The sequence below is a fragment of the Lutra lutra genome, chromosome 3, assembly GCF_902655055.1.
Source record: "Lutra lutra chromosome 3, mLutLut1.2, whole genome shotgun sequence".
In the NCBI taxonomy this organism is placed as follows: Eukaryota; Metazoa; Chordata; class Mammalia; order Carnivora; family Mustelidae; genus Lutra; species Lutra lutra.
In genome coordinates, this window is record NC_062280.1 from 24,189,724 (window position 1) to 24,216,509 (window position 26,786).

Below are 26,786 nucleotides of genomic sequence, written 5' to 3' on the forward strand. Positions count from 1 at the left end.
TTAATGAAATACTTTTCTAATATATTTTGCATAATTATTAAGGGTAATATTTCCTGCATTATGACATCCTACCAAGAGTACTACTTTATTTATTTTACTTCTAGTGTGTAATGGCCTGCCTTTCTCTACTCACGCAACTGATTGATTCTTTTTCTGTAAATATTTCTTCATTTAGAATTAAGAATTATATTTTCAAATGCTGTCTAAACACAGATTTTCTTGTTATAATGAAAATTTTAATAACTTATTGGTTATGAAAATCAGCAGGCATGCTGTCTTTATTCCTTTACTATAGCAGTAATGTTACCAGGAATGTTTTCAGAGGCCCAACATTCTTTAAAGAAATATTATTAAGTAATTGGATATAAAAATATGTTTGAGCCATTTTATTTATTTATTTTTTTTTCCTAAGATTTTATTTATTTATTTGACAGAGAGAAATCACAAGTAGGCAGAGAGGCAGGCAGAGAGAGAGGAGGAAGCAGGCTCCCTGCTGAGCAGAAAGCCCGATGCGGGGCTCAAACCCAGGACCTGGGATCATGACCTGAGCCGAAGGCAGCGGCTTAACCCACTGAGCCACCCAGGCGCCCCTGTTTGAGCCATTTTAAAAGCCATTCCATGTCATGGAAAGGGAATACTAAGATATAGAAAGATGTTTATGGTGTTTTGGGACTAAATCCTAATTTTAAATATAAGGAGCAATTTGTAATTTCTACTGATCCTCCTGTGATGCAATTTTTATTTGCTGCTTTTTTTAGTTCTCATCTACCGAGACCATGTACATAGAAGAAATCAGTTTTATTACTTCAAGTTGCATATCTAAAGTTAATAAATTTAATGAGGAGAACCGTTTTTCATTAATACAATTTAGGAAAAAGAGCAAGTTTGGTGGTAGAAAAATAATAGTGTTCCTATTAAATTTGGAAATTGTGTGAATGATTTTTATGAAAATGTCCATAGGAAATAATTACAAATGTATTAGAAAATACATTTTTGTGAAAGTAGGTAGATGATTGATTTACAGTACTAATGAAATGAGAAATTAATGTGGCTCAGTTCCTTTTTTCTTCTAAGAAGACATGTTAGGACATATAGTACCTACATGTTTGTCCAGTCCAAAGTGTGAAATGATTCCAATCGAGAAATCTGGAACCAAGTATACTCTTAACAATTAAGCACTTGTTGGATCATATTATCCTTTTAGATTTAGCAATTTGGATTGAGATGATATTTTAGGAAATTACAATGGTATTAGGACTTACAGAATCCCTCACTATATAAGCATGCCACTTAGTATATTCCAATAATATTAAAGTAAAATTCATGTATGTCTTTATTATATGGGTTTAGTAATACTGTGGTTCAAATAATTGTATTCTTATTCCTAGCTGCCAGTTTGTAATAAACTTACAAACTGTTTGTAATTAGATTACACAGTATTGAATATTTTAATTTCACATGAAACATTTTTTTACTTTGATCAGAAACCGTTACTTATTCTGCAGGGTAGGACTATAGGAACATTAAATATATTTTTCATCATTTTTTTCTTATGGAGAAAAACATTTATAGTATTCATTGCTGTGAATTCATTTAATCTTACAAAAGTTGACAAACAAGTTTTCCCCATTGTTAGTTTGTAAAACAAAAACCTCAAAGTAATGAAAAAGCTGGGCAATAAAATTGGACTTGTTATCTTTCAAGCTTCAAAAAATAATTGCAGTAAATTCTTTAAATCTAAGGTCAGCAAACAAATCTGGCCTGCCTCTGTTTTGTAAATAAGATTTTGTTGGCACATAGCTGTAACCTTTCTTTTAGGTATTGTCTGTGGCTGCTTTCATGCTGTAATAGCAAAGTTAGTCACAGTGGAGAACATATAGACCAGAAAGCTTTTTTTCCCCCTTTTTTGCAATTCCAAACTATTTTCTGTCTGTTCACAAAAACCAAAACCAAAACCAAACCAAACCAAACAAAAAAGATTGTGTGTATGTGTGTGAATGTAGTAGGAATTTTTTCTATGAACCACAAAAAAGTCTGTACTGTGTGTTAGCAGTAGCTAACAGAATTTTGTCTTTGTTGCTGAAGTATTTTCCCTGTCCCTGAAAACTTGGAGGAAGAATTCTCATTTGATATTTGTTATTATCTAGGTGACTGTTTTCCTGTCTTTTATATTCTATGCCTTGGGTGCCATCAGGAAGGAAAAATAACCCTTACTCTTATGATGCTGTTGATATGTTTACTGAAATTCTGTCACACTATTTGCCATTTGTGACAATGGGCCTGAAACTCTTGTGATATATAGACAAATATTATGAAAGCCTTTGTACTTTCTCCCTGAAAAACATGTGTATTTTCTGTATATAATTCTAAGTAGTTTATGGATCTTATGATAAATATGAAGACCATCAATGTAATTTTATTGGCAGGTCTGTTGGTAGTGAATTTTATTTCCTGTTCCTAATAGTTACATAACAATCTTTTTTCCCTCTGAACACTTTCCAGTCTTACTCTAAGTGTGAATGAAAAAAGAGGAAGAAATGAAAAGACCAGGATATTTCTTTAACACACACACACCTGAAACAAAACCAAAAAATTTTATGTAGGAAATGCTCGTTTTACTGAGAAATGTATTAATGTGTTTCTGGAGTTTGTGGATTATGATTCCTAATTATCTAATAGTATTAGAATAGTTTTGCCAAGTTTAAAGTCATCTTTGATATTTTAATATAGGCTACAGAAATTTTTCATGATAAGTTATTTTTGAATGTCCTCAGATATATATGATATAGTATGTGATATGTTGTGTTATGCTTGATTTGTATATATTTTACCACATATTAATTTATTTACATAGCATTTAATTTAGAGAAGGACTACATACCACTTTTTTTCTTACCAAAATAATTTCTTTATGGATTTTTTTTTCTGTATGAAATAATGCAGGTTGCTGAAAACCAATTTTATGGTCAGAAAAACTTTATGGTCTAATACTTTACTCAATCCTTACGTCTTCTGAGAGAAGTATAAATCACATTCTACGTATGAATATAATAGTGAATTTGTGATTAAATAGTTCTCTATTTGTTTTATAAATTGTGGCAAATATTACTTAATATTGATTCTTTTTTCTTAAACTTTTAGATATTCTGCAGAACCTGTCTTGCTGTTCTTTTGTTTTCTTGGCTTTTTTTTAGTATTGGATAAGAAGTATAACACAGCCATATGATTATTAATATGTAATATGTTAATAAAATTAAGATTTATGATGTGAAAATGCTGATAATTAAACATTTTTAAATAAATGTTTAGGTCATCTATAGCAAAGTTTATAGGGATTTCTTGATTAATGACTTTATTACTGAAATGTTTTTCCATTTGAATTGTTTTTATTTAGCTTTATTGCTATATATAATATATACATATATATAATTAAAATTATAATTGTTTGCAAATCTGTAAATGGTTCTCTGATTTTGCTTCTTAATTCACTGAGAAAATAAAAGTTCTATGACTCCTGATTCCGTCTCTACTAACCTGCCACCTCTGTTCTCAGGTCTCCTCCTCCTCACATGTCACAGAGGCTGAGCTGTGCTTGCTGTCATCTAAGGCCAACCCTCTAGTTGTCTACTGGAGCCCAGCTCCTCTTACCTACTCAAGGGCATTGCTTTGGCAGTTGTCCTCTCTCTCTTTTCCTGCACTCCAAGCTTATTCTCTCTCTGCTGGATCATTCCCATAAGCATAGATATACAGTATTTCATATATTTAAAAAAGGTAGAAGACCAAAAAAACACCCTGAATTCCACATCCTCTTTTAAGTTCATCTTGATTTCCTAGGCTCCACTTTATCATGTCTCCTTCAATGAGTATGTTTCCACTTCCTTATTTCCTACTCTTATACCTACTCTAATGAAACTATCATCTTAAAAGTTTTTTCAGTGCTGCTCATTGCCAAATTCAGTGATTGATCCTTAGTACTCCTATTTATCTTGTATGCAGCATTTATCACTGTTGTTCATGTTTTCCTTTTCGGAAAACTTTATTTATTTGGGTCTTGAGCCACAATGTTCTCATATTCACTCACTACTTCACTATCCCCTCTGATTCTTAGTCTCTGGTACTATTTCCTTCCTTCCAGTTTTGAAACAGTCCAAGAACTTCACTTCTCTCTTTGCATTCACTTCCTGGGTGGCCTTTTACAGTCTTGTGACTTTAAATTGTATCTATTTACTGATGATTCCCCAATTTGCATTCCAAGTCCTGACTTTTTCCCTGAGCTCTGGACATGTATACACAGTATTCATTTCACTTAATTGACTAGTAGACATATTGCATTGAACAAATCCTTAATTTTTCCAACCATCCAATTCCTGCTGCATTCATTCCCATCTTTGTAAGTGGCTGGGTGTTCCACCAGAAACATCGGAGTCATTTTTTACCTCTTCTATTAACCAACACTTGGGAGATGATTCGTAGGAAAATCTTTATTGGCTCCACCAATAAGTTGGCTCCACCTTTACAGCATGTCCTAAAGGGACATATTTCTCATAATATCTGCTGCTACCAACTTTGTTCATGCCTCCATTCTCTCTCTTTTGGACCACAGCAACAGCCTCCAAACTAGTCTCTCTATTTCTACTGTTGCTCCTCTAGGGTCAGTTTCTTCAAGCAGATGCCAGACTAATACATATTGTTAACAATAGAAGTTCCTTTTTTTTTTTTTTTTTTTTAAATTTTAGGTAGTTAACATACAGTCCAATGTTGATTTTCTGGAGTAGAATTCAGTGATTCATCACTTATAACACCCAGTGCCATCATAAGTACCCTCCTTAATACCCATCTCCCATCTACCCATCCCCCACGTCCCTCCAACAGACTAATCCTTTTAAAACAAATCTGAGGAGTATCTCTTGTTTCTCAGAACCTTCAATGGCTTCAGTCTGATTCAGGTAAAGTCACATTCCTCTTTCCAGCTTCCTGCTGTCTTCCTGACCCATATCTCACCACTTTCTTCCTTCCTCCACTTCCAGATACTCCAGATATACAGGCTGTTGCTTTTAATTGTACATGTCATGCGCTTTTTTTTCTAAGGATATTTGCATTTACTTTAATGTCAACCAAGAATGCTCCCTTCTTCATATCCCCCTGACTTGGTTCCTTATTTCTTTCAGTTCTCTGCTCAAATAGCACTTTGCAAGTCATGCTTTCTGTCTTCAACCTATGTAAATAGCACAAATTCCCCCATCACTCTCCACTTCAGTCTCTCTATCCCTCTTATTCTGCTTTATTTTATTTCATAGAACATATCACTCTCCACAGTAGACTGTGATATGGGGCTTGGACTGCTTTGTTAATTTCACCAGTGTCTAGATTAGTGTCTGGAATATACGAGATGTTTGGTTATATGTACCATGATATTAGTACCTAGCAATTATTTTTTAAAATTTTAAATATATATTACAAATTTTGACATTTTAATTTACAAAAGTAGTATTGCAGCTCATTTCTGTTAATATCCTGTAGGACTTAACTTTCTGAATTGTACATAAATTAAGCCAATTTAGTAGAAAGAAACAAAATAAAGCCTTTTGTTTGATTTTATTCTAGGTATGAGTTAATACAGAAGGGAGTAACTGAACTTAGAGATACTGGGAATGTTCCAGATGTCTACACGCAGAATATGCTTTTAGAAAATGAGAACAAAAATTTGAAGAAAGACTTGAGATGCTACAAACAGGCAGCTGAGTATGTTAATTTTTAAATGACATTTTTTTCTTTTGGACTAAATGGAAGAGTTGAATGAAGCTAACTATGCTTAATGTACCAGAGCTTTAATTCTGAATTGAATTATATTTAAATTCTAGTTGGAAAGAATGTGAAAGGCTTCACTAGCAAATTAATTGAATAGATGATCAGAAGTCTCACAATTGTAGCCCATTAGGAAGAGTAGAATGTAGGAAGTTATACAGGAAATGGTTAATTTGTTATGATACACTCACTTTCTTATGGTTTTGATAATCTTTTCAAGGTTTGTAGAAATCTTCCCTTGTGAGGATAAGCTAATTTCTGAAATAATAATAAAATTATAGAAGACAAAGAGGAAGGAAGGAGCTAGTGTATTCCTAGTTAGAGGAATTTTGGTGTTTGAAAATTCCCCAAAGGAAACTGTTATTTTATAATCTCCTAGTATGAATTTATGCATAGAAGAGAAACTTAACAGAAGCCAAATCTTTCTTTCTCTGATTAATGGAAGACATAGTTTTTGGTGAACAAATTTAGATAAACACTGTTATTCTGGCAAAGACAAACATGTGAATGTGTTGAATAAGGATGAGTCTACTCATCTAAGAAAATGTTAAATGGAAAATCAATGCTTAGATATGGAGTAGAGAAAGTTCATTCTTTGTTCATTATTTTTTATTAAACATACTTAAAGAGTGGTTTTCTGTTAAAGAATTATATCAAAACAAAAAATTCGATAAGCAGAACTACCATACAAGAACATAATATTTTCAATCTTTGTAAAAAACTTTAAAGATTTTTTTTTTTAAATTTATTTGACAGAGAGATCACAAGCAGGCAGAGAGGCAGGCAGAGAGAGAGGAGGAAGCAGGCTCCCCGCTGAGCAGAGAGCCCGATGCGGGGCTCAATCCCAGGAGTCTGAGATCATGACCTGAGCCGAAGGCAGCGGCTTAACCCACTGAGCCACCCAGGCGCCCCTGTAAAAAACTTTAAAGAAACAAGACTTTGTATTGCAAAGTGAGGGAAAATTTTAAAACTCCTACTTTTAAAAGGTGGTAGTATATAAAAGATAATTTATATGATCATTTATTCCTTATTATTTATACTTGTAGAAGTGTTTTTGCAAGTTATACAACTTCCTTTTATATTTTAAAGAGAAGTGTATGATGATTCGCAGAATAGTAAGTTACTAGAACCAGCATGCTCTTTATTCTCCCTTCATTTCTCAGAAGTGGTTTGCGCTATTGGCCCTGATGCTCCCTGTGATATTGTATAGACCCCTAATGGATGCGCTGGGAATTTGACACAGCAAATTTTTCAGAGTGCTGCCTGGCATACTGTTTCAGTTCCTGATCTCCTTAGAATTATTGCTTGAGTTTGCTTTTTGAGTTTTGCTTTTTATATTTTCTTTTGAATAGATAGAGCTGTTTTCTGCAATGAGTTTTGTCATAGTGACATTAAATAGTTCTGGTTGATTACTGGTTCTTTACTGAATATAATATTTAATAACTGTAATCAAAACCATATAAATTATTACCTATGCAAATTATTATCCCATAATTAAAACAGATATCACTCAAATGAAATCTGATTCTCATTTGTGTTTATTAAACTATCAGATACTAAATGTATATAAAATTTGCTGTATTTATTAAAATCAGTTTTAGTTTCAATGGTTATGATTATTATCTCTTAAATATATCTTGCTTGATATAATTAAACCTTAACAGATTAGAAAGGAAAATATTTATTTGCTTTAATCTACTTGACATAGAAAATTTGAAGGTGAAAGATGCTTGACCCTTAATAGAAGCCTAATATTTATATCCTTAAGTGAATATTAAGCACATTGTGCTCTCATGATACCTTTTGGTGAAACACATCTCTGGAGCCTTATTCTGTTGGATACATTTTTGAAAATGGAGAACGAAGTTTTGTAAAATATTACCAAACTATTTTTGTCATGCTATAAGTTTACTCTACATTGTAATGTTTTATCCCACAGGTTTTTCAGTTGACTTTTGAAGATTTTTTTTTTATAAGTAATATCTTTTTTTTTAAGATTTTATTTATTTATTTGATAGAGATCACAAGTAGGCAGAGAAGCAGGCAGAGAGAGGAGGAAGCAGGCTCCCTGCTGAGCAGAGCCCGATGCGGGGCTCGATCCTGGGACCCTGGGATCATGACCTGAGCTGAAGGCAGAGGCTTTAATCCACTGAGCCACCCAGGCACCCCTGAAGATATTTTTCCAATAGGGATTAGTAGTAAACATGGGATTTCTTTTATAGGCTTCACCATAAAGTTTTCCTTTTCAGGGTTAAGACTGTTTCTTAAAGCAAGTTAAGTGTAGATGTTAAATACTTTTCTAATAATAACCAATATTCTAATAATAACCAATGTTTACAGATATGTTATATATTGTTCTGATTATACTGGTAGCATTTAATATCAAAAAAAATCAGAGAAATCATAATATAGCTCTAAGCTTAATATTTATCTAGAGAAGAGAGTTGCCATGGAAAGAGTATTGAACTTAAGGTTCAAATATCTAGCTTCCAATGGGGCGCCTGGGTGGCTCAGTGGGTTAAGCCTCTGCCTTTGGCTCAGGTCATGATCTCAGGGTCCTGGGATGGAGCCCCGCATCGGGCTCTCTGCCCAGCAGGGAGCCTGCTTCTCCCCCTCTCTCTGCCTGCTTGTGATCTCTCTCTCTCTGTCAAATAAATAAATAAATCTTTTAAAAAAAAATCTAGCTTCCAATATTCTGCTACTTATTAACTCAGTTTTCTTATTGTTAAACTGGGAGTAATTATGCATAATATTATTAACTCCTAGGGAGTGATGTGATAATTAAATGAGACAATCTATATTAAAGAGCTGTGTAAATCACAAAGTGCTTTGAAAATGTCAGCTATTATCATCAATATCTCTAAAGACTATCATCCTTGGATTTTTTTTTAATCATCACTCATTAATATTTTTGAAATTCAGCTATGGTAAAGCATAAAGGAAGACGTGAAAAGGGAAATATTTCACTCTAAATTTAATTTGAATTGCTATAATTAAAAAAAATGGTCTTTTTCTCTGTTGTAAGCAATGCCTATTTTAGAACAGAGGCTTTCCTTATCTTGCTACAAGTGTTATCTAAAATGTATTTTCGTGTGACATATATATATATATATATATATATATATTTATGTATGGTGATGGATGTTAACTATATTATTGTGATCATTTTGCACTATATCTGAATATTGAATCATTGTATACCTGAAACTGGTACGACATTACCAGTAAATATACCTTGATTTAAAAAAAAAAAAGCTTTAGAAAAAAATGTTTAGAAAAGTTCCTCATTACATAGATGTTTTTGAGGGGGAAAAAATGTACTATTAAAAAGTGTTTATAGTTACTTTGAAGGCAAAAGTATATACTAGATACTGAAGAGGAATAATGTAAGTAGCAGTTTGATAATCTTTCTTTTTTTCCTAAAAAATAAAGTTTATTAATTAAAAAAGTTTATATACTGTAAAGTATACAGATGTTTAACATTCAATCTGTTTTAATTAACATATATACTCATATAGTCACTAAGCCAAATCACAATTATAAAACATTTCCATCACACCAGAAAATTTTCCTGTACTCATTTCCTTAGGCAATTAATGTTCTGATTTCTATCACCATCTATTGGTTTAACTCAGTCTTGAAGTTCTTTTGAAAGGACTCATATAGTATGTACTTTTTTCGGTTTGTCTTCTTTCACTTAAGATTTTTGAGATTCATCCATAGATTTGTAAGTATCCATAGTTCGTTTTTAATATTATTGAATAGTATTGCATTGTGCGAATATATCATGATTTGTCTATTCATACTTCGTTTGATGGAAATTTGGGTTGTGTCAAGTTTCTGCTTTATATATGATGCAATTATGACATTCTTATGTAAGACTTTTTGCAGATACATAATTTCTTTTCCCTGGGTTCATGGGGTAGTTCCATAAAAACTGCTGAACTATTTTCCGGAGTGGTTTCCAAGTTCGATAATCTTTCTTGAAAAAGAAGAATATAACAATACTTTTATAATAAAATGCAGATCATTTTTCATTTCATTTATCTTTAATTTTTATTGTATATATATTTGAATACTCAATTTTACTTTAAAAATTTTTTTAATACTCAGTTTTAAAGTTAAGGTCGTAGTAGACAAACATGTGAAAAACCATTTTTGGTAACTTTTGACTGATTATGTAATCAATTAAGTTCCCATAAAAATTTATTTCTGAATTACACATTTGCTTGTAATTTGGTTATTGTGACCACTTCAGACATGTTAAAGAATAGACAAGACCTCCAAATGCAATGTCATACAAAGTTACTATTATACACTTAAACATATTTTGAAACTCAACATCATGAATTTAATTCACTTTTCATTTTCTTGACATCTGCTTCAATAATTCTTAGATTTAGAATTACTCCTGTTTTTGATATTCCCCAATGGTTTCCTAATGTTATTTTTAATTTTTGTTTTAATTTCAGTATAGTTAACAGTGTTATATTAGTTTCATGTGTACAATATTGTGATTCAGCAGTTCTATACACCATTACTCTTAATCTTCTTCATCTATTTTACCTATCTACCCACACACCTCCCTTCTGATATGCTCCATTTTAATGAGTACCCTCAGTTAAAGTAATTATTTTTTTCAACAAGAACATGTTTTACTTGAAGAATATTTCAAAATACCTGGTTCTAAGGATATGTGTGTGTGTGTGTGTGTGTGTGTGTGTGTGTATAAAACAATCCATTCAAGAAAAATAGAAGACACATTTTCTTCAAGTACACATGTAAAAAGAGACATTATAAGAAGACTTAAATCATGCTGAGTATATTTTCCAACCACAATGGTACAAAGCTAAAGGTCAACAATAAAACAAAGCTAGAAAATCTACAATCCAAATATTAAATATTTAATATGTGAATATTAAACACATTACTGCATAAACAGTGGGACAAATAAGAAAACAAATGGCACATCAAAATATGTCTCTAAACAAAAGAAAAATAAAACACAATATTCCAAAACCTATGGGAAACAGCAAAAGCAGATGTTAGAGTGAAATTCATGCTATAAATGCTTGTATTAAGAGAAAAAGTTCAAATGAATAACATTACACCACAAGGGACTAGAAAAGGAGGATACTTAGCTGTAATTTAGTGATGAAAAGAAATAACAAAGAAAAAATCAGAAATAAATAAAATAGAGTCCAGCATAAGCAATAACATAGCAGTGAAACTAATGACCAGTTTTTCCAAAAAAATGAACAAAACTGGCAAAGCTTTAACATTAAGAAAAAAAAAAAGATGACTCAAAAACCAAAATTAGAAATGGAAGGGAAAACAATACAACAGACAACCCACAGAAATACATAGTGCGGTAACAGATTGCTATGAACAATTATATGCTTACAAATCAGATAATTCAGGAAGAAAACCCCAGATAATTCCTAAAAATGCACAAATTATCATGATTGAATCATGAATCTTGGATTCAAGAAATAGGTAATCTTAGACAATAACAAGAATGAAAATTGAATTAGGAATCAAAAATCTCCCAGTACAGAAAAGTCCAAGACCACATGGTTTCATAGATGAATTCTACCAAACATGAAAAGAAATGACAATCTTAATCAAAATCTTAAAAATAATGGAATAAAGGGAACACATTCAAAATCATTCCATAACGCCAGCAGTACTATCCTGATAACAAAGCAGGATAAAAACAATGTAAGAACAAAAAAGTCTGGTTTGTCCAATATAAATATTGCTACTCCAGCTTTCTTTTGACACCCATTTGCATGATAAATGTTTCTCCACTTCCTCATTTTCAATCTGCAGGTTATCTTTAGGTACAAGAATATAGGGAAGAGTATTTATTTCCTCAAATGAGCTTTAATTCATGGCTCTGGATTGCTACCTTATTAATTTTTTAAATAATAATTTTCATGTGCAACATAGTGATTCAACTTCTGTTATGCTATGCTCTCCGTAAACATGGCTATCATCTGTCACCATGCATCACTATTACAACATCATTGACTGTGTTCCCTATATTGTGCCTTTTATTCCTATGACTTATTCATTCCATAACTCAAAGTCTGTATCTCCCACTTTCACCCATTTTGTCCATCCCCCCCACCTCTCTTGCCTCTGGCAACCATCAGTTTGTTCTCTGTATTTGTAAGTCTTATTCTGATTTTTGTTTGTTACATTGTTTTGTTTTTTAGATTCCATATATGAGTGATGGCATATGGTGTTTGTCTTTCTCTGAGTGACTTATTTCACTTGGTGGAATACCCTTTAGGTCCATCCATGTTGTTCCAAAGGTTACCATCTCATCCTTTTTTATGGTGGTGTATTATTCCTGTGTGTGTGTGTGTGTGTGTGTGTGTGTGTGTGTGTGTGTGTGACATCTTCCTTATCCATTCATCTGTTCATGGACACTTAGGTTGCTTCCATTTATTGGCTATTATAAATAATGCTGCAGTAAGCTAGGGGATGTATATCTTTTTGAATTAGTGTTTTCATTTTCTTTGGGTAAATAGTGGTGGAATTAATGGATCATATGATATTTTAGTTTTTTATTTTTTGAGATTCCTCCATACCTTTTCCACAGTGGGTGCACCAATTTACATTTACCCCAATAGTGTATGAGGGTTGCTTTTTTCGACATCCTTGCCTACACTTGTTACTTTTGTTTTCATACTAGCATTTTGATAGGTGTAAGAGGATATCTCATCATGGTTTTGATTTGCATGTACTTGATGATTAGTGATGTAGAGCATCTTTTCACGTGTCCATTTGTATGTCTACTTGGAAAAATGTCTATTCAGGTTCTCTGCTTATTTTTAAATTGGTGTTGAGTTGTATAAGTTCTTCATATATTTGGATATTAACCCCTTACTGGATATATCATTTGCAAATATCATCTCCAATTCAGTAGAGTGCCTTTTTGTTTGGTTGATGGTTTCCTTCACTGTGAAAAAGCTTTTTATTTAGATGCAGTTTTAATAGTTTTTTTTTTTAAAGATTTTATTTATTTGAGAGAGGGAGAGTGAACATGAGCAGAGAGGGAGGGGCAGAGGGTGAGGGAGAGAGAGAAGCAGACTCCGTGCTGAGCTGGGAGCCTGACGCAAGGCTCCATCTCAGGACCACAAGATCATGACCTGGGCTGAAGGCAGATGCTTAACTGACTGAACCACCCAGGCAGCCCTCAATAGTTTATTCTGATATAGTCCCAATTCTAGGAAGAAAAGTAACATGGTAAAGAAGACAGAGATAAATGGGGTGCAGTTTTATATAGGGTGGTGAGAGAAATCCTGTCTGACATCTGAAGAAACTGAGGGAGGCCATGTATGAAGTTGGGAAAAGAGAATTCCAGGCAGAGGGGAAAAGAAGTACACAGAGCCTGTGGTGGGCACCGCTTGGCTTGTTAGGGGGCTAGTAAGGAGACCATAGTCATTGGAACCAGGAGATAAGTGGTAGAGCCCTATGTTAGAACTTTGCTTTTTTTCCCAGGTGGTATGTGAGGCCAATGGATAATTTTGAAGAAAAGCATAATGTGAGCTTGTTTTTGTTGGAAAATAGACTGGATGGAGGGACATGATAAAAATATGGAATACATTATATCCTGCATAACTTTCTGTAGGTTGACTTAACTGGTTACAGCATAATAATAAAGTCAAACAAAATTTTATGGAATAGTTAGGTTCTTGAAAGGACAGTATCTGCTGTTGTCAAACTCAGCATTACTAATACCACTTGAACTTTCATTGAGGACAAACATTGATACCAGGTCAGGTATTGTGGAGAAAGCAACACAACTACTTGATTCTCTACCCCTTATTAGCTATAATAATATAATTACGATTTAGTTTCCTCATATGTAAGTCAGATGGTATTATTGGTCCTCGAGGGGAATCATTTTAAAGTGTTTAGCACAATGTCTGTCACATGGTGAGTGCTCAGTAAAGATTAAATCAGTATTCTATATTATAGCACCCTTTTTTCCTTTCATAACATTCACTAGTTATAGTTACAGAAGTTTATATTTTATCTCCTTACTAATATTCTCTGTACTCCTGTGAACTTGATGAAGGCAATGATTGTGCTTGACTTACCTATCATAGAGTAATGAACATAACCATCTTTCTGCCATTCTTATTTCATCTCTACCCCCCAACCACACCCTACCCTAAATCCCCTTAGTGTAATATATTATTTTTTATAGTTCTTTTTTTGAGTTATAATTTATATAAATTAGGATGTATGAGACTTAGCTGCATAATTTTGACAAACAGGTAAAGTCTTGTCACTTTCATAGCCATCTCAATGTAGAACATTTCTCTCTATCCAGAAATTTCCATGTCCCTTCTTAGACATCCCTGCCTCTGCAATCACAGAATGTATGTTTCTTTGTGTTTGACATTTTACATTCAGCATAAACTCTGTAAAATATATCTATGACTTTTGAATTTATCAGTAATTTATTCCTCTTTATTGTTTTGCAGTATTCTGTTATATAGTGTATGTCACATTTTGTTTATTCTTTTTCTATTGGATTGTTTGCAACTGTGGTTCCTAATGAATAATTCTGCTATGAAGATTTGTGTACAAGGCTTCTTGTGGAAATGTGTCTTCTTTATTTTGGTTAAAAACTTAGGAGTGGAATTACTGGACCAAAGTGTAAGTGTGTATTTTTAAGAAATTGGCTTGTTCCGTTGGGTGGCTGCCTTGAGCTCTGGTCATGATCCCAAAGTCCTGGGATCAAGTCCCACATTGGGCTTCTTATTCAGTGGGGAGCCCGCTTCTCCTGCCTGCTGCTTCCCCTGCTTGTGCGTGCACTCTCTCTCTCTCTCTCTGACAAATAAATAAAATCTTAAAAAAAAAAAAAGTCAAAAGTCCATTTTCCAACATTTACTTGGGTCATTTTACATTCTCAGTAGCAGTCTATGAGCATTCTCGTTATTCTACATTGTCTCCAATGTTGAGTGTTGTTAGTGTTTTTCATTTCAGCCATTTTACTAATTGTATAGTAGTTGTTGTGGTTTTGATACGCATTTTCTAATACCGAATGATATTGAACATATTTGTGTGTGTGTGTACTTATTGGCTTTTCATCTTTCTTACTTTCTGTATAAGTCCTGCCCATTTTTGGTTGGATTGTTTATCTTATTGTTGAGTTGTAAGAGTTCTTTACATATTGTGGGTATATATCTTTTGTCAGAACATTGTGAATATTTTTTCCCAGCTATGGCTTCACTCTTCAATTTCTTTATAGTGTCTTTGGGTGAGCAGAAGTCTTATATTTTGAATAAATTTAATATAAAATAAAATAAATAAAAATATAAAAATTTTAAATATTTTAATATTTCATAAAATATTAAAAATACAAAAAATAAATTTAATATAAAAATAAAAATTATTTATTTTTAATAGTATTGCTTTTGATATTTTGTCTGAAATACTGTTGCCTACTCCCAGGTCTTGGAGATAGTAGTCTCTGTTCTCTTCTAAAAACTTTATAGATTAAGAATTTTTATTTCAGCCTGTATCTATCATTCATTTTTGTATATGGTATAAGGTAGGAGCTAGAGATTAATTTTCTTTTCTAAAGGAATATAAAATTGTTCTAGCACCATTCTTAAGACATTTTATCCATCACTGAATTTTTTTGGAATTTTTATTGAAAATCATTTGATCCTATAATTGTGGGTCTATTTCTAGATTTTGTTCCATTAATTTGTTTGTCTGTATTTTAGTACCACACTCTTGATTACTGTAGCTTTAGATAAGTTCTTGAAGTCAGGTCGCATTAATCCTATAGCTTTGTTGTTCTTCAAAGATAGTTTGGCTATTCTGGGTCCTTTGTATTTCCATATAAATTTTAGAGTCACTTTTGTCAATTTCTGTAGATAAGTGGGAGTTTGAGATTGAGTTGAATTTGATTCATTGAATTCTTGATTGATTTGAGAAGAATGTGTGTGTGTATGTGTATGTGTACACGTATATTTACATATACATATATATTTTTAAGGATTGATGTATTCATAGATTTTAGTCTCTTATCTCATGGTGTACCTTTCCATTTGTTTAGATTATTCTTAATACTGTATACTTATGAAGGAGCTTGAAATTTATACCTTTGCATCTAATTATCTAATGTATATTTTGTTGTTATTTTGTGAGCTCCATATAATGGGAGTGTCTTGTGATCAACATAACCACAGGGCATACCTCTGACAAGTAGGAGGGGCTTAAATGAATGTGTGCTATTAACATTTTGCCTTTTTGGTTAAGCTTTTCATAATTTTTAGAGTTATTAATTGATGATTTTGCATTTTTTATATCATTCCCTTGGAGTAGGCATCATTTTCCCTTCATAATGGAATTTTTAACAACTTTCCGTAAAGTTAAGTTTTGCTTCATTTAGAGTATTGCTGTCCTTTGCTGAGCTTCTACATTAGAGAAATGCAGACTAGAAAAGTTTTATTGAGTGTACTGAAGGTTTGACAGAAAATAAAAATTGACCAAGATTGCTAATTAGAAGATTAAAATGTACCATTTGAAAAAGAATGAAAGACTTTTTTAATCTTCTGTCAGAAAATATGGACATAAAAAAGACTAAAATTAAAAAGCAATTAATATTGAGGAAAATTTAGGTGCTTTACTAAGTAGCCCTAACTTCACTTACAAAATTCAGTTCTATAGAAGGTCAAAGAGCATCCAGCTTTTCCAAAGACCCATTTAATTTAATGACTTTCAGAAACAAACACTGTGGAAATAAAGATAATAATGAGGCCTATAAAATTTTATGGTATAGTGTTTAGGTAATTGCTTGTTAAATTAAGAAGGTATTTTTTTCTGAACATGGGTATATCTCTTTCTTTTTTGGTTAAGTATATAATGAAAGTTTTCCTCAAATATGATTGAACCCATTTTGGCTATCCAATCATTATTCCAATATTAATATCAGTGAGTTAAATGAATTCATTTATATCCAGTTGAAACAAATAATTGGTAATTATGTAATACTGTTACCAGAAGTTATTTTGGTTTGTGTTTATGCATGAGAAAAATACATGACAAAGATGGCCTACTTTGGTGCAAATAAACAAGAAAATGATTGTATGCTTCTTTTTGCCAAATTATAACAAAATAACCCAATAAATCTATTATTAAGTGGTCACTTAAAATGCTTAGTTAAAACTTTTCAGTTAGCAAAATTATTTTACTGGGGGCATTCATTTAAAAATAATTGGGGCGCCTGGGTGGCTCAGTGGGTTAAAGCCTCTGCTTTCGGCTCAGGTCATGATCCCAGGGTCCTGGGATCGAGCCCCGCGTCAGGCTCTCTGCTCCGCAGGGAGCCTGCTTCCTCCCCTCTTTCTCTGCCTGCTTCTCTGCCTACTTGTGATCTTTCTCTCTCTGTCAAATAAATAAAATCTTTAAAAAAAAATAAAAATAAAAATAATTTTTAAGAGCCCACTATTAAATCACATTCATAATTTGAAACATGGAGATTTTGGGACAGTGCTTTTGTAATATAAAAACATGAGTATTTTAATATTTTATACTTTAATTGTAGATTTTGGTATGTTGGTTTCCTGAAGCGAGAAAATTAGTCATTCTGCCACCTCATTAAGAAAAATCATGTAAAAAAAAAAAAAGAAAAATCATGTAAGAAGTATGTTCTTTCTGATTAACAAATCTAAATAGAATGTTCATCGAGTAAGTTTTACATCATTGTACTTACATAGAATCTCTGGTGTCTTAGTAGATTTGTTTTTACATCACAAAGATGCTGTATTAATAAAATATTGTATAGTTTAAAATGTTAATTCTTATATGAATATTATAAATTTTACCTTTTAGTACAACTTTTATTTTCTTTTTATTAAGCGGATGGGCAGCAGGAAGGTCATAACAGAAGCATCACCATGAAATGAATCTAAATTGTTTTACTGAGTAGACTTCATTTGTGCAAATAGAAAGCAAGTCCTGAAAACAATTTAATGGTCAGAAAACTTTAAGATCTAATACTTCAATCCATTCTTATGCTTTCTTTCCTGGGATATGTACAAATAGGCCTGTAAAGGTGTATTTAAAAAGGGAGCTGACGCAGTGCTGCACATTTGTAGTTTTGCTTAAGATAATTTGCAACATTATTTTTCTAAGTATTTTTAAACCTAGTATGTATGGCTTTATATTTCAGATAAGAGAAATGGAACATTAACTCATTTATAAACTCATCAAGTTGTTGAAAGTAAGACCACTTTAGTAGACTCAAAATAGACGTTCATGAAAGTTTAAATTCTTTTATAAAGTTTTACAGTGTTACTAATAAACATGTATCCCGATATTTTTTGTCCATTAAAAGATATTTATATACTGGCATGCTCCCTATTTTAGGTAAATAAATCAAGCTGTTAGAGAAATTTAGTATATCTTTTCTGCTATACTAAATAGTAATAGTGATGTGATGATAACAGTAACATTTATTGAATATTTTTATGTGCAAAAAGGTATGTGAACCGTTTCTTGTACCTTGAAAGTTGTTTGCAAGGAGGTGAAGTTGAGGTTAGATGGTGGTAGTAGCCTATGGGGACTGTGACTTAATTGTTTATATACTTGTGATAAAAACTACAACTTTTTTTTATTATTAGAATTGATTTTATTATAAACTTGGTATGTCATCATTTCCTGTCTGAAAGGACATCTATGTACATTTTCATCCTTAAAAGATTCAACTGAATGTCTGCTACTGAGACAAATGTACTGTATTAGTCTTCTTAATAATTAGGAAATACAACTAAATATATATATTCAGAATACACTAAAAAAATGGAATATTGAGTGTTGAAGAGTTAGGCTTAGTTCACATTTCCAAAGAGATATAACTTGGGCTTTCCTTTAAAAAAAAAAAACAAAACAACAAACTACAACATTGGCAGTAAAATAAAGAACATGTCAAGAAAAAGGTCGTGTTAAAAAATAGGGGAGTTTGAGGATTTGAAGACAAGGGAAGAAAGAAACTTGGAAGAATGGATGAGACACTTTCATTATATGCCCTATGGGACTTGATCTTGCAGTAACAAGTCTCACTGATCACAATATGCCCCATTAGGGGCCTGAAAACCTAAACTCATCCCACTGGCAGCCTTCCAGTCTCTGCTCCTCAGGGATTGCTTTGACATAGTTCTTCATGCAGAAATATGTATTTTTTTGCAGTTATTTTATGTGAATCTGTATTTTGAAATTCTGTAGTACAGAGAAGCAGATTTATTCTTCTGCATCTCTTATGAGATGTAAGCACCTGAATTCAGTGCACCCATTTTTCAGGACATGAGAGTCTCAGTGCGGTAGCACTTTGTCAGTTAACTAAGACTGTTGTGTAACATTATAATTATATTTTACATTATTATATTGAAACCAACTTATTGTGGAGGTAGATGAAACATTCCCATTAATTTTTTTACCTACAGCCTAGGCTTAAAAAGAATACCCTTGTTTGCTTTCTATCAGGGGTTTTCAGAAGGTCTATCCAGTTGAAGAATGTTTCTGTATTACAACACTGATACTAAAGAACCTTTCTCATCAAGTTACCAATTATTCTACTGCTGTGATCTACAGGTGGCACATATTTCTCATATGTATTACAAGAATAAAATCTGTGTTTCCCAGAACATACATGCTTTCTTTTTCACAATTATCAGAACTAAGTAACCCAGTATATTGTCTTTTAACTATATATTCAAGCATTTTGTAAGTCTTTTCCTTTATTTGTAATTATTTTGAATTATCCTGTTTTAAATATGTATTTCAGTATTTTTTTTAAAGATTTTATTTATTTATTTGTCGGAGAGAGGGAGGGAGAGAGAGCGAGCACAGGCAGACAGAATGGCAGGCAGAGGCAGAGGGAGAAGCAGGCTCCCTGATGAGCAAGGAGCCCGATGTGGGACTCTATCCCAGGACGCTGGGATCATGACCTGAGCCGAAGGCAGCTGCTTAACCAACTGAGCCACCCAGGCGTCCCTGTATTTCAGTTTTATAAACAAATTCTTTTTGGAAGTAGATGGAGTACAAATTACTTTGGCCCATATATTTAATTTCCTTTTTATTAAATGAAGTGTGTATGACTATTTTTGAAGCTATAGGTGGTGGCCAGTTCATCTCCCAACCCTACAGGTACTATGTTGGTTAGAATCCTTCAGTGTGAATTATAACAGAATCTTTGTTTTTTAAAATTATCTTTAGAATCACTTAATACTGGGGCGCCTGGGTGGCTCAGTGGGTTAAGCTGCTGCCTTCGGCTCAGGTCATGATCTCAGGGTCCTGGGATCGAGTCCCCACATCGGGCTCTCTGCTCAGCAAGAAGCCTGCTTCCCTCTCTCTCTCTCTCTGCCTGCCTCTCCGTCTACTTGTGATCTCTCTCTGTCAAATAAATAAATAAAGTCTTTAAAAAAAAAAAGAATCACTTAATACTGGATTTAAACTGATAATTTTTTTTCATAAAAGAATAAGTAGTTTTTTTTTTAAAAGATTTTTATTTATTTATTTGACAGAGATCATAAGTAGGCAGAGAGGGAGGCAGAGAGAGAGAGATTGGAGGAAGCAGGCTCCCCACTGAGCAGAGAGTCCGATGTGGGGCTTGATCCCAGGACCCCAGGATCACGTCCCAAGCTGAAGGCAGAGGCTTTAACCCACTGAGTCACCCAGGTGGCCCTAAGGAGTGACTTTTAAAAAGTTTTTATTTACATTCCAGTCAGCTAACATACAGTGTAATATTAGTTTTCATGTGTACAATATAGTGATTCAACACTTCCATCCAACATCCAGTGCTCATCATGACAAATGCACTCCTTAATTTTCATCACATATTTAACCCATCCCCTCACCTATCTCTTGTCTGGTAGCTATCTGTTTGATCTCTGTAGTTAAGAGTCTCTCTTTTTTTTCCCTTTGCTCCTTTGTTTTATTTCTTAGATTCCACATATAAGTGAAATCATACGGTATTTTGTCTTTTCTCTATTTCACTTAGCATAATATTCTCCAGCTCCACCCATGTTGTTGCAAATGGCAAGATTTCATTTTTTAGGGCTGACTAGTATTCCATTGCATCTATATATCACATTGTCCATTATTGATGGACGTCGATCAATAATAAATGGATGTTTTGGCTATTTCCATAATTTGACTATTGTAGATAATGCTACTTTAAACATCTTGGGGCATGTATCCCTTTGGGTTAGTGTTTTTGTATTCTTTGGGTAAATACCAAATAGTGCAATTGATGGATTATAGGATAGTTGTATTTTTAACTTTTTGAGGAACGTCCATATTGTTTTACAGAGTGGCTGCCACAGTTTGCATTCCCAATAGCAGTACAAGAGGGTTCCCCTTCCTCCATATCCTTGCCAACACCTGTTGTTTCTTATGTTGTTGCATTAGCCATTCTGATAGGTGTGAGGTGATATCTTCTTGTAGTTTTGATTCACGTTGCCCTGATGATCAGTGATGTTGAGAATCTTTTCAGGTGTCTGTTGGCCATATGTGTGTCTTCTTTGGAAAAATGTCTATTCATGTCTTCTGCCCATTTTAACTGGATTATTTGTTCCTTAGGTGTTGAGTTACATAAAGTTCTTTATATATTTTGGATACTAACCATTTATCAGGTATGTCATTTGCAAATATCTTCTCCCATTCTCTACATTGTCTTTTACTGATAGTTTCCTTCGCTGTGCAGAAGCTTTTTATTTTGATGAAGTCCCAATAGTTTATTTTTGCTTTTGTTTCCCTTGCCTCAGGAGACCTATGTAGAAAAAAATTGCTATGGCTGATGTCAAATAGGTTACTACCTTTGTTCTCCTCTAGGAGTTTTATGGTTTTAGGTCTCACGTTTAGATCTTTCATCCATTTTGAATTTATTTTTGTGTATGGTGTAAAAAAGTGGTCCAATTTCATTCTTTTGCACATTGCTGTCCACTTTTCCCAATACCGTGTGTTAAAGAGACAGTATCTTTTTCATTGGATATTCTTTCCTGCTTTGTGGAAGATTAATTGACATATGTTATAGGTTCATTTCTGAAGTTTCTCTTCTCTTTCATTGATCTATGTGTGTATTTTTGTGCCAGTACCATAGTTTGGATTACAACAGCTTTTTAATGTAAGAAGTCCAAACTTGTGATCCCTCCAGCTTTGCTTTTCTTTTTCAAGGTTGCCTTGGCTATTTGTTGTCTTTTGTGGTTTCCTATAAGTTTTAGGATTGTTTGTTCTAACTGTGTGACAAATGCTATTGGTATTTTGGTGGGGATTGGATTAAATGTGTGGATTGCTTTGGCAGACACTTTAACAATATTTGTTCTTCCAGTCCGTGAATACACAGGATGTCTTTCCATTTCTTTGTGTCATCTTCAATTTTTTTCATCAGTGTTTTATGGTTTTCAGAGTTCAGCTCTTTTACCTCTTTGGTTAGGTTTATTCCTAGGTATCATGGTTTTAGTGCAATTGAAAATAAGATTGATTCCTTTATTTCTTTTTCTGCTGCTTCATTATTGGTGTATAGAAACTCAGTAGATTTCTGTATGTTGATTTTGTACCCTGGGACTTTACTGAAATCATCTGTTGGTTCTAGCAGTTTTTTGTGGAGTCTTTGGGGTTTTTCATCTAGAATATCATGTCATCTGCAAATAGTGAAAGTTTGACTTCTTCCCTGCCGATTTGGATGCCTTTTATTTCTTTTTGTTTTCTGATTGCTATGGCTAGGACTTCCAATAATACTATGTCAAATAAGAGTGGTGAGAGTGGACAACACTGTCTTCTTCCTGAACAGAGGAAAAGCTCTCAGTTTTCTCCCAATTTGGTTGATATTGCTGGGGGTTTTTCATATACGATCTTTATTATGTTGAGGTATGTTACTTTTAAACCTACTTTGTTAAGGGTTTTTATCATGAATAAATGTTGTACTTTGTCAAATGCTTTTTTGGAATTAGTAGTGATTTTTAAAATTATTATTTTCAGCAAGGCCAGAGAAGATCTGCTGAAAACTCAAAAAGAGCGTGATTTTCACCGAATGCACCATAAGCGAATAGTCCAGGAAAAGAATAAATTAATTAATGACCTCAAAAGGTAAGCTGTTAATATTTGTTGGCATATTTATTAAAGAGTTATTTAATTAATGTTAAGTATACTTGGCTATGGCAGAAGGTTTGAGGTAAAATAATCATTCAACATTTATTGAGTGTTTACTGTTTGCCAGACTATACTATGTGTGTAAAATACAAAGACAAGTTTAGGTCCTTGCTGTCAAGGTTCCCAGAGACTTCTAAGATGTGTGATAGGGGAGGAGTTAAACTGAAATATCTGCAGTGTTTTTATGCCAACCAAGGATGGTCACTCTAACCAGAATGAGGTGTAAGAAGGTTTAGGAACTTATTTGTAGAGGAATTCTGAAGTATTAGTTAACAAATGGAGTGGGGAGCAGGGTGCTCTGGACAGACAGCACATACTGTGCAAAGGCACCAAGTCTTGAAGGAATATGGCATATTCACCATATTGTATGCATAGCAAATAAAGGGCAAAAGCTGCTTGACAGGAGTGAGGTGGAGAGGGTGCATATACTGAATGACCTTGAATTTATGCAGAAGTTTTTAGAAATTATTTTAAAAATATTACTCAGTTTTATTTTCCCTCCTCCCTTCCTCTCCTACTTCCAAAATAAAGAAAGAAACTTCCTCTCCAAAATAAAACAGAAAACAAGAAAATAATTTATAATCCTTAATGGGAATTTTCTTTTATTTGTTCTAGAGCAGTGCTATTCCATAGAACTTTCTGTGATGTTATAAATATTCTATGTGTGTACAGTCTAATATAATAGCTACTAATTCACATGTTCTATTAATCACTGTTCATGTGACTAACACAACCATGGGATTAGATTTCTAATTTTATTTATTTATTTATTTATTTAAGATTTCCTTTATTTGACAGAAAGAGAGAGCACAAGTAGGGGAAATGGCAGGCAGAGGGAAAGGGAGAAGCAGGCTCCCTGCTAAGCGGAGAGCCCAATGTGGGGCTCGATTCCAAGACCCTGAGCGGAAGGCAGACACTTAACTGACTGTGCCACCCAGGCACCCTATTTCTAACTTTATTTAATTTTAATTAAGTTTAAATTTAAATACCACATTTAGCTATAGCTACTTTATGGGACAACACAATTTAGGGATGGTAATGACAGTTGTCTTTCGTAGGTGATTATGGTTATTGTGGCTCTTATGATTTCTAAATCATAGGCTGTCCCATGAAGCTTCAGAATCAATGTACTTAAATGTATTAAGTTGTAGAAACTAGAGTTTTTCTTACTTAAATTAAGTGTCTGTAGGAATAAAGCACTATTTTAAGAGGGAAATTGCATTAACTTAAAAAAAGGACTTTGAGGGACGCCTGGGTGGCTCAGTTGGTTGGATGACTGCCTTTGGCTCAGGTCGTGATCCTGGGGTCCCGGGATCGAGTCCCACATTGGGCTCCCAGCTCAATGGGGAGTCTGCTTCTCCCTCTGACCTTCTCCTCGCTCATGCTCTCTCTCACTGTCTCTCTGTCAAATAAATAAAATCTTTAAAAAAAAAAAGGACTTTGATAATGTTTATTCTTTGACTTTAACCAATTATTTTGGTCCAGTATTTTGGTTTGAAATTCTTGGTTCATAAAATTGTTCTTAGTCCAGAGAAATTCAGGAAAAAAATGTTCAAAATGATTCGTTCCCTTTTTAACTTAAATGGTAACTGAGAAGTAGTACAGTATGATGGAAAGAGCTTGGATTTGGTCTCAAGTAAACATTGGAAGCCTGGCTTCACCACTTACTTTTAGATGGCCATTGTGTTTTGTTTCTTATCTTTAACAATGTTGATGATATATTTTGGATCAGTATGTATACGTACATGGAATATAATAAATGGCAGGGGTTTTTTTTGCATATACCATAACATGGAAAGTGTATGTTGAATATATACTACTTTATCTAGATTTCCCTTTTGCATTTTTATACAGGTATTTTCAGAAGTATATATTGTATTTTGTTTTAAAAGTACATTCTTTAAATTTGGGAATTGTTCTACACTCAGGACAATATAGGGGCCTGTTGTTCCTACTGGTCATGCCGAAGTTCTTTAAAGGTAGCTAAACTTTTTCTTGTCCAAAGATAAATAATTGTTGTACCTTCATTAGGGTGAGCCACCCATTTACCCAGAGGAAAAGCCCAAAGGTATTTTAATAGTTTTTGTGTGTATGCCCACACACATAAAATAAGTGAGTTTGAATCACAGCACTTTCTTTCACTGAAAAGATCACAGGATTGACTCTATTCCCACTATCTGTGCTAATTCAAACAGGTTTCAGTACTTTAGTTTTTTGGGTATATGACAGTTTTAGAGCACATTTGTATCAAATTGTGGCACCTGAAATATGATTGTTCACTGTTCCTACTTGGATATTCTACTCTTAGGCAAATTGACTTTTTTTAGGTTTTTTTTTTTTTTTCCTTGAGTCTCTAGCCCATGTTTAAAAATATATCAGACCTCTTAAATTTCCTAATATATTTAAAGGGAATACTAGTGTACTTGATTTCATGTAAAAATTAAGCATTTTCGGATTACACTTTTTGTAATCTTTAGGGGCCCTGATGAAAAAAATCCACATTACACTATAATATAATTAACATTTGTGTATTCAGCTAGCCTTTATTTCCATGTTTAAGCATTAAGAATAATGTCTCCATTTAACCATTTGGATGAATCACTAGTGTGTGTTTTCTAAGGACCTAAAACAAAATTTCAATAATATCAATAGGGTCACAAAGAAACTAGAGATGAAATTAATCACCAGTGAACACTTTGTCTGATAGTTGTACAATTGCATAATAAATCAACTATAAGGAAGAGTGTTTTTCATTTCAGGCTAAATTAGAGTCTAAGTTCTCTATGTTAATATTTGACCCAAATATTTCAGTTGTATATCTATATTCCTTTCACTGTAAACCATAAAATGTCAGTCTTATTTTTTTTCTGTAAATTAGTTGATTTTTCCTATAGCTTTATAGTAGTTCTCATTTAACATGAGTGTCTTGTGAATTTACTTATTTTCAGAATTCAAAAGTTAGAACTTATAAGCAGATGAATTATAAGCTACTTATGGAATTTACAGAACAGACACACTCTTTCAGACTGACTAAACAGAAGTTTTTTGTTTAAGTTTTTATTTAAATTCTAGTTAGTTGACATATAGTGTAATATTGGTTCAGGAGTAGAATTTAGTGAATCATCACTTACATACAACAACCAGCACTCATCACAAGCATCCTCCTTAGTATCCATCATCCATTTAGCCCAATTCCTTCCACCTCCCCTCCAGCAAATGTCCATTTGTTCTCTGTATAGTTAAGAGTCACTTATGGTTTCCTTCCTCTCTCTTTTTGTTCCCCTTCCCCTATGTTCATCTGTTTTGTTTCTTAAATTCTACATATGAGTGTAGTCCTATGGTATTTGTCCTTCTCTGACTGACTTATTTTGCTTAACATAATACACTCCAGCTCCATCCACGTTGTTACAGATGTCAAAATTTCATTCTTTTTGATGGATGAGCAATATTCTTTGTGTGTGTGTGTGTGTGTGTACACACAACACATCTTCTTTATCCATTCACCAGTTGATAAACATTTGGGCTCCTTCCATAATTTGCCTGTTGTTGATAGTGCTGCTATAAACATTAGGGTACATGTGCCCCTTTGAAACAGTATTTTTTATCCTTGAGGTAAGTACCTAGTAGTGTAATTGCTAGGTCATAAGGTAGTTCTGTTTTTAACTTGAGGAACTTCCATACTGTTTTCCAGAATGACTGTACCAATATGCATCCCCACCAACAGTGTAAGAGTGTTTGTGTTTCTCTGCATCCTTGCCAACAGGTTTTTTTAAATGTTGTTTCCTTGTTATATCCTAGTG

At 33.2% G+C, this 26,786-nt stretch overlaps 1 protein-coding gene across 2 annotated transcripts in view; it reads left to right on the forward strand.

The window, feature by feature from the left end:
- Positions 1 to 26,786, forward strand: part of SPAG16 (sperm associated antigen 16) — a 1,060,347-nt gene that overhangs the window by 14,577 nt on the left and 1,018,984 nt on the right. For both annotated transcript variants that reach the window (XM_047721011.1, XM_047721012.1), the window contains exons 5-6: positions 5,605 to 5,742; positions 22,816 to 22,923. In XM_047721011.1, coding sequence (XP_047576967.1) covers positions 5,605 to 5,742; positions 22,816 to 22,923 — 246 coding nt within the window. The remainder of the gene's footprint in view (positions 1 to 5,604; positions 5,743 to 22,815; positions 22,924 to 26,786) is intronic.